This window comes from Ramularia collo-cygni, assembly GCF_900074925.1.
Source record: "Ramularia collo-cygni strain URUG2 genome assembly, contig: RCC_scaffold03, whole genome shotgun sequence".
NCBI classification, from domain to species: Eukaryota; Fungi; Ascomycota; class Dothideomycetes; order Mycosphaerellales; family Mycosphaerellaceae; genus Ramularia; species Ramularia collo-cygni.
This window is the reverse complement of record NW_019716257.1, coordinates 1,332,297-1,340,998: the sequence shown is the minus strand read 5'-3', so window position 1 is coordinate 1,340,998 and position 8,702 is coordinate 1,332,297. Positions and strand designations below refer to the sequence as shown.

The 8,702-nt window shown below is 52.1% G+C and overlaps 4 protein-coding genes; 2 read left to right on the top strand and 2 right to left on the bottom strand.

Annotated features, from left to right (window-relative positions):
* RCC_02876 (probable dipeptidylpeptidase III) overlaps positions 1 to 1,490 on the bottom strand; it is a gene marked incomplete at both ends in the record, with an annotated part of 2,563 nt that extends 1,073 nt beyond the window's left edge. The window contains 4 exons of the mRNA XM_023768169.1: positions 12 to 273; positions 329 to 476; positions 682 to 1,115; positions 1,172 to 1,490. Coding sequence (XP_023623937.1) covers positions 12 to 273; positions 329 to 476; positions 682 to 1,115; positions 1,172 to 1,490 — 1,163 coding nt within the window.
* Positions 1,491 to 1,924: 434 nt separating this feature from the next.
* Positions 1,925 to 2,719, bottom strand: RCC_02875 (uncharacterized protein; the record flags this gene model as incomplete). XM_023768168.1 has 4 exons in its annotated part: positions 1,925 to 2,208; positions 2,263 to 2,352; positions 2,402 to 2,588; positions 2,660 to 2,719. The coding sequence occupies 4 exons, from the start codon at positions 2,717 to 2,719 to the stop codon at positions 1,925 to 1,927; spliced, it is 621 nt and encodes a 206-aa protein (XP_023623936.1).
* A 1,772-nt stretch (positions 2,720 to 4,491) lies between these two features.
* On the top strand, positions 4,492 to 6,096 carry RCC_02874 (probable myo-inositol-phosphate synthase; the record flags this gene model as incomplete). Its single annotated transcript, XM_023768167.1, has 1 exon — positions 4,492 to 6,096. One exon carries the CDS (start codon positions 4,492 to 4,494, stop codon positions 6,094 to 6,096), a length of 1,605 nt encoding a protein of 534 aa, XP_023623935.1.
* Positions 6,097 to 6,552: 456 nt separating this feature from the next.
* On the top strand, positions 6,553 to 8,374 carry RCC_02873 (related to arginase family protein; the record flags this gene model as incomplete). XM_023768166.1 has 10 exons in its annotated part: positions 6,553 to 6,804; positions 6,878 to 6,886; positions 7,037 to 7,060; positions 7,183 to 7,311; positions 7,367 to 7,408; positions 7,456 to 7,532; positions 7,590 to 7,709; positions 7,766 to 7,797; positions 7,863 to 8,113; positions 8,165 to 8,374. 10 exons carry the CDS (start codon positions 6,553 to 6,555, stop codon positions 8,372 to 8,374), a joined length of 1,146 nt encoding a protein of 381 aa, XP_023623934.1.
* Positions 8,375 to 8,702: the final 328 nt, after the last annotated feature.

Genomic DNA, 8,702 nt, shown 5'->3' with positions numbered 1-8,702 from the left:
GGAATGCTCACATGTTGATACCAGCCGGGATCCCGCTTCCTGCGAAGTTTAGCACTTCCAGAGACGTAAAGTCTGGACTGAGGAAAGTGTCTTTCTCGAACTCGGCGCCCCATGGAAGCTTGTGAATGTTCTCTGGCGCCGACTCCACGAGTTTGGTAAACGCACGAGTGCGTTCTTTGTTCACCATGGCAGCAAAACCTTCCCACTCGCCCTTCTGTCCATGCGGGTCTCTGTACGTCTCGATGAAGCCGATGTTTGATTCGACCATGGGACCTGTGTTTAGTATTAGGATTCCATTGTCACTTGAAGGGGCGCACCATCACTGTACCCTTGTCTTGAATCCAGTGACGTTGTGAATCAACATGACTTGCCATGCTACCATCATGGAACGCCTTGTAATAGTCCGCATGCATAGCTTCCTCCACCTTGTTCGAGGCGTTTTTCTGAGCCTCCGCAATGTAATGAGAGATTGTGGCCTGTGAGACAACGCGTGTTAGTATGCAATTTGAAACCACCTTGATATATGTGTAGCGAGCATGGCATGACATGAGAGTACTGATACGCCTGTATCGCTCCACTGCCCTCGTCGACGTTCTAGTATCGACAGACGTCGCAGATGCGTGGACTCGTGCAGAGGAGGCAAACCACAGTTGACTAGACGCGGTAAAGGAGCAAGCTTACCATTTCCTTTGCGTGATCTCCAAAGATAAGCTTAACCTTCTTGCCTTTCAGCTCACCATCGAGAGTCCACTCCGACTGCTTCGAGTCGCGAGTTGTAGGCTCCTTCACGGCCGACGCGATGAGCAGCTCAAAGTCACCCGATGATGTTTTTCGCAACCGCGTGTTCTCTGGCATGAGGCTCTGATCTTTCAAAAAGTCGGATACGATTTCGATCTCCTTCTTGGTGATGCCTGGCGAGTCAGGGTAGTAGGTCGAGACATGGCCTTCATCGGGGTAACCCAAGTGCAGAGCAGCAACGGAGGAAGTGTCGAATACGGCATCTTTGACCTTGTTCCAGAGCTTTTCGGCGGTGGGTGATGCCTTTGCTAAACGGGCGATGCTCTCCGGTGATGCTCGCGGGATGAACTTGCTGTCGCCAAAGGACTTGAAGTTGCCTATGTCACGTAAGATATACTGCCTAGACGATATCAATCCGGGTTTGAACTCGCACCGGCATTTCCCAAGAACTGAGCTGAGTAGTTCAAGAACGAGAGAAGATCTTCATCTGAAACCCCGGCCTCGGCCTGAAGCTTCTTCCAGTCGCCTGTCTTGGCCTCGTGCAAGGCCAGGATGAAGTCGTAGATGTCTTCCGACTCCGGGCTAACCTGTCTGAGGTTGATTCTATGCCCCGCGAACGCCGCTCTGCAGATGGAATGAGCATATCTCTTCTCTTGCTTCGATAGAGCTTCAAAGTGCGGCTTGATCTCGAGACGTGCAATTGTTGGGGGATCGTCCGCGAGATATTGTTTCAAAGCAGTGGTTTGGTCCATCTTGTGTTTGTGTGATGATGCGGTGTGAAGCTTGGTTGATGAAGGTCGGAGCTGTGCTTGGGAAGTGGAGACAGGGACGAGTGACGCCCGTATCCAGGGCAAACATGAGGTAAACAAGACAGACGAACGCTCAATGCACCGCAACGGAACGCGAGTTCTGGAGGCTGTCAGCTGAGCCCGGCTTACAGTCTGCATAGCGAGAGCAAGCCGTAAATATTGCCCCGCTCTTGTACGCTTGCACTGACGCCTGCACTGGAAATGGAAAGATCGTAGAGCGATTTCAATGTCTGTCGTGTCCAATCCAATTCGAAAGATTATAAATGAGCACAAGGCAATACCTGGGGCTTCGCACTAAGGTAGCCGAGATCCCCATGTCCCTTCTCTTTTCAACGCCCCTGAAGAATCTCCGTATTCTCATTATACACATTCCAATGCTACAACATTGCGGCGATGAGAGCACCCAGACCGAGCACGGCACCGGACGCGCCGACCATGCTGTTGGCGACCGCGGCGCCCTCGGAAGAATCCGAGCTCGAGCTCTCGGTCGACGAAGGGTCGTCGTTGTTAGAGGAAGAGGAGCCGCCGCTGTTGTTGTTGTCGTTGTCGTTGTCATTGTTGTTGTTGTTGTTGTTGTTAGAGGAGGATCCGGTGTTGGAACCGCGAGGACCCGAGGCAGTGCCACTGACGCCGGAGACGCTCACACCAGTGGGGACGGCGCCTGCTTGAGAATCAGCATGCATCCTCGCGCCGAGTGCGAGGCAGCGAGACTTACCAAGAACGACCGTTGTCGATGAACCAACGCTGATAGTGAAGTAAGAGGCAGGAGTAGTTCCGTTGCCAACGGCGATGGGGATGCTCGTCACTGTTGGAGTTAGCCGCGCCCATGGTTCTTTCTTGCTTTCCAGACTCACCACCAGTTGGGAGGCCAGCTGGGATGGTTGCAACGGTTCCGACTTGGGTGTCAACGGCGGGCATAGAGGTGGCGACAATTCCGCCGCCGGGGAGAGTAGGCTGTCCAGTGACCACGCCCAGAGAGTTGGTCTGGGTGAGGTATTGAGTCGCCGGGTTGGAGTATGGGGGAATCGAGATGGAGCTGGACTGCATTGGAATGGCACCGTCAGTCCATTCATCCTTGCCGGGTACCATCATCACAGATAAATTCGACTCACAGACTCGGCCTGCGCATAAACAATGGCCACAAGGGGCGCGGCGAGGATGGCGTAACGCATGTTGATGGTTGGATGTGGGTATTGAGACTGCAAGTGCTGTGGAGCGTGGAATGGGATGCTGCTGCTAATGTAACAAAAAGTACGATGAACGAGTGACTTGAACGAATGGATGGATGGTTGATGGAGAATCTGAGACTCCAAGTGGTAGCGACGCGCCGGGCTTRTGAATAACCTGTAGCGATCAACCCGTCGCGCATGCTCATTTCGGCTGCCTTGACCCGTTGGACACGCAGGCATCATGGCCCAATAACGAAGCTCACCGATATGCAGCGTCCTCACCAACACCTTATACGGTGCCAATAATATACATACATACATACATACATGGCATCAGTGTCAGTGGATTCCATATGATTTATCTGCGACTTGTGTTGACTGCAGGCGCATGGCAGCAACTTTGCGGCAAGCGAAACGCGTCGGAATTTTGCAGTCTGAAGCTGGCTGAAAAAGAGCATCGAACGCCGCGTGGAGAACCCGTTCGTTCGTTCCAGATTGTTGCACCAAACGAACGATCTAGGTTCAATACGAACTCCTCCGCAGGTACTGTAATAATAACCCCAAAATTCACAGTCACATGGAGCTACTGAATCTCGACCAACCTTTCACCAAAAGGTACCTACAGCCGTTGACCCGTTGACCCTTCGACCCTGCTCGCGTGTCTGCTCGAAGTCGGGATGATCGTCTCTTTCGCCTTCAGCCTTCCCAGCCTTCCGGTCTCCGCGATCTTCACGCGGGCGCCCGCGACCCGGACGGCGCAACCGCAAAAGTCTTTTTCTGCCGGGCAACGATCGACTACAGCAAAAGAAAAAGCTTTGTTCGTCCTGCATAATGAACGAAAGCCGACGCCCCACCAGTTTAGGAGCGTGCGCACACGACTAGAGAATCAAACGCCAGGATGATTAATTAATTAATTGCGACTGTTAAGCCTCAGAGAGTCAGAGTCAGCGAGGCTCCGTGCATCTGCATGGGCATACGCAGAATAACAACGCGAGCAATGACAGACTGCTACCTGGCTCTCAAAGCAGCAACGCCGGCTGGAAGACGTCCATGTGTCCAATGTTTAGGCACTCCTGAGTCCCTGTTGAGCCATGACAGCCCACGCATCGTCCTGTTTAGTCTTTGGCCAGGAGAAGAGCTACCATCTTTCCTTGACGACATGCTCTGCCCGAATACGCGGAGGGATCAGTATCAAGCTTGGGGAACCAAGGACCACGAGAAGTTGCATGGGAGTATGTATCTCTGCTGGTTATTCGGAATCACGCCGTGCTCACAATCAAATGTCAGTCGAAGTGAGTTGAGAAAGGGCACAAAGCGTATAGGTAGAGTTTGAGGAGGGGTACCCTCGCCCCAGGATCCCCACGGGCAGCTTGACACCGGAACAACCTTTCGCCGTCTGGGATCACCACAGCTCACTCCCTCGGACAGCAACCAGCAACAACGATACGCCGTAGTCTACAAACCACCTCAACAAAATCTGCAGCGGAAGCCGAAACATTGCGCTATCATGATCGAGGGAGCTGTGAGCTGTCGTCTTAAAAGCTGGGATTCCCTCGTCCTTTTTCTGGTTCCTTTCTCTCATCTCCCCCCAGAAGTTTTTCCTTGAAGAACATCTTTTTACACCAGGAAACACTATTGTCGACTCGAACAGTCTTGTCTCGGTTACATTCTGTCGGCTAATTCTTCACCCCAGCCTCACACGAACTTGCCATCCTRGCAGTATGTTTGGCTCAGCCAGCATTTAACGGAATTATACTGACCTTGCATGCCAGACCATGGCTCCTCACGCAGACGACACACACGCCCCTGCTACTGGTATCGCAGTCGAGGCGTCAAGAGAAGCGGCAGCTTCTGGATACACCGTCGAAGCCTCCAACGTCACATACAATGACGAAGATATCCTCAGCAAGTACCACTACCGTACCACAAAGGTCAAACGCACAGGCGGCAAGGTTGTGGCCACACCGCACGAGGCTCTTTACGACTTCAAGACCAAGCGTCATGTCGGCAAGGTCGGTATGATGCTCGTCGGTCTAGGAGGTAACAACGGCACGACAGTCACCGCGGGTATCCTCGCCAACCGCCGCAAGCTTGTATGGGAGACCCGTGAGGGCCCACGAGCAGCAAACTACTACGGATCTGTTGTCATGTCATCGACCGTCAAGCTCGGAATGGACTCCGAGACTGGCGAAGATGTCAACATCCCACTTCAAGGCATGCTACCCATGGCACACCCCAATGACTTKGTCATCGGCGGTTGGGACATCAGTGGTATGGATCTTGCTGCGGCTATGGACCGGGCTCAGGTTCTCGAGCCCACATTGAAAGAAATGGTCAAGAAGGAGATGGCAGCAATCACGCCTCTTCCTAGCATCTACTACCCCGACTTCATCGCCGCCAACCAAGGCGACCGGGCAGACAACCTCATCCCTGGTTCCAAGGCCTCCAACGAGCACGTTGAACACCTCCGCAAGGATATCCGTGACTTCAAGGCGAACAATGGACTCGACAAGGTCATTGTTCTCTGGACTGCCAACACGGAACGTATTGCAGACCTTTTGCCTGGTGTGAACGACACTGCCGAGAACCTCATGAAGTCCATCGCCAGCGGTCATGAGGAGGTCTCTCCTTCAACGGTCTTCGCTGTTGCTAGTATTCTTGAAGGCGCCCCATTCATCAACGGCTCGCCACAAAACACCTTCGTCCCAGGCTGCATCGAGCTTGCCGAGCAGCACAACACCTTCATTGGTGGTGATGACTTCAAGTCCGGCCAGACAAAGATGAAGTCTGCTCTTGTTGACTTTTTGATCAACGCTGGAATCAAACTTACCTCCATTGCAAGCTACAACCATCTCGGAAACAACGATGGCAAGAATTTGTCGTCTCAAAAGCAGTTCCGTTCCAAGGAGATCAGCAAGTCGAATGTTGTCGATGACATGGTCGCTGCCAACAACGTCTTGTACGCCAAGGATGAGCACCCTGATCACACCGTCGTGATCAAGTACATGCCTGCCGTTGGTGACAACAAGCGTGCAATGGACGAGTACTACGCCGAGATCTTTCTCGGTGGCCACCAGACCATCAGCATTTTCAACGTATGTGAGGACTCACTCCTTGCTTCGCCACTCATCATCGATTTGGTGTTGATCACAGAGTTGATGACCCGGATACAATGGCGCCGCGACGGCGAGTCGGACTTTAAGAACTTCCACAGCGTCTTGAGCGTTCTCAGCTACATGCTCAAGGCACCCATGACACCTCCAGGTGCACCAGTGATCAACTCACTTGCCAAGCAGCGCAGTGCCCTCATCAACATCATGCGAGCATGTGTTGGATTGGAAGCCGAGAACGACATGACTTTGGAGCACAAGCTGTACTGAGTGATATAGCGCAATATACCCCAAGATGCGAAGAACTGCAGCACGCTTTGGTCCTGGTTCTGCAGAAAAATGAGTATGAGTACGAATGGAATGGAGTCATCAATGCTACAGACGAATGATGGACATTCATGGTTTCAACAGGAGATACGGTTTCAGTTAATAAATCGACGAAATTTGTAGCGTCATCCATCGTGTTCCGTTTCTGCTTTTGTACACAGAGCCATTCGCTTAAATCGTTGTCAACCTAGTCGCACAAGGATTGTCACTCGCATAGACCTGCTTACTCGAGTAAGTCGTCACGCAGACCCAGATCCGAACTCCGTGGTATCCGGCGTTCGTAACGAAAGAACGATAAGAGAGAAAGATAAAGCTGCCAAACAAAACAACCCATCACGCCAGACGCACGCAACACTGGAAGCTGTGTTCTGTTATTATATGCCCCTCCATCTCACAATAATGCTGACTCACACGGTTCTTTTTGGCGTCGYGCTGGCCACTCTCGGGTCCGCTCGAGAAATCAACTTCCCTCCCGTTGCTGCGCTTCAATATCCCATGGTCGCACAGGTCCCGGGCTTGGAAGAGGATGTCAGCCAGGCACTTTATGCGGGATTGACTACCTTTGCCAATCTACCATATGTTCATTGTCTCCAGAAAGGAGGCGAGGTGGAGAAATATGATATTGCGATTTTGGGAGCCCCGTTCGATACTGTGAGTTGATTGACATACCTCTTGCTTCTYGCTTCCCAAGTGTAAGTAGAATGAAGGCTGACTTTTGACAAAGGCTACAACTGTAAGTCATGCGCCCTGCCGAGGTAAGGTCTCGGCGTATCACAGTGTCACAACGGCTTAAGTGAATCGATGATATCGTCTGGTTCAAGTCTCTTTTGACCCGTTGAGAGCGTGCTCCAACAGCGAAWAATACTGACTGATTTCTACACAGGGAAGACCCGGGACGCGCTTTGGAGTAAGCAAATCAAAGAACCGAAGACTGCTGGGTAGTTTGAAGATGCATCTCTGGCTACCCAGGTCTTGGGCCGCATCGTACTTTTCTGAGACATCGCTGACCCTTCCACCCTTCGCCCTTAGCCCGGTGGAATACGACAGGGCAGTAGAAGAATCAGGCCGCAGTTCTCATACGACGTGTACTCGGGGAAGAATCCCTTCTTGCAAGGGTTGAAGATAGTTGATTGTGGTGACGTGCCGTTGACTTTTCTCGTGCGTGTCAAGGACAGTGTGATTGTGTTCGGAGTTGTTGACTCATATGGAATAGGACAATACCGTTGCGTTGAGACAGCTCGACAGAGCGCATGAGGTAATCGTACTTCTCGAGACAACTTTTCAAACACTTATTCGAATTAGATCATCTCAGGTCGGGCCACAAATGATTCGACCTACAGCGTACCTCGCTTGATCACTTTAGGCGGCGACCACACCACGTGAGGCAGCGTTACAATCTCCAGTGACGATGCTGATCATATCATTCTTCTATCCAGGACATTGCCGGCTTTGAGATCAACTTTCAAACACTTTGGACAAGTCAGTGTCATTCACTTCGATTCTCATCTCGATACGTGGGACCCCAAGGTTCTGGGAGGTGGTATTTCTCACTACGCGTGAGTAGTGTCGTGCGAACTTTCGATTCGCCCCTGACTGACGACCGATGGWTAAGTGGAGTCAATCACGGGACCTTTCTCCATATAGGTATGTTCAAGTGAACACATGCGTACGGCCCTACCCCGGTCGTCATTGTTCTGACCAAATTCTAGCCCACGAAGAGGGACTCATTCGTAACTCATCGATCCACGCGGGCATTCGGGCTCCAGTGTCCAATGCCAAGTTCGACCTCAAAAACGACAAGGCTTGTGGTTTCCACATCTTGACAGCCAGAGACCTTGACAGGTTCGGCATGGCGGGTTTCATCGACAGGTTGCTTGAGCGAACTGCCGGAACTCGAGTTTACATCTCGGTGGACATTGACGTTCTTGATCCAAGCTATGCGCCGGCGACTGGCACAGCTGTGAGTCCAGATGGAGGTTCGAAGCTTCGCCGCCTACTGACTTGACGACAGGAGCCGGGAGGATTCACCACCAGAGAACTGCTCACCATCCTCGATGGTCTGAGCGGGATCGAAATAGTGGGAGCCGATGTGGTCGAGGTTTCACCTGTTTACGACAATTCCGGAGAGACGACCGGCCTGGCCGCCGCAGAGGTCGTACGCTCTCTCATTCAGCTCATGGCTGATACGCCAGTCAAGGCCGGGGAAGCAGTCGAGGCATAGATCTCAGCGACTGCATAGATCTTGGGTCTATGAGTACTAAGGATTACGGACAGCCGTACGGGTTGGCGCTGTAATCGTGAGAATGGCCGCAATCGGCCTTTCTCAGGTAGCAAATAGAAAAAGATCTCTGTCTTGATTGTTGCACGGCACGAGAAGGAACCTTGGAAGTGCTCGACATTGAACATTTTAGTGCGAGGGTACCCTTGCAAGTTGCGTTCGGTAACGGCGTACGGTGGTCTTTTAGCGACTTCCCTGCAACAACCCATAAATAGCTTTTCAGAATGCACTACTACTCTTAGCTTTACCTCGGCGCCGGAGTTAGAGTATT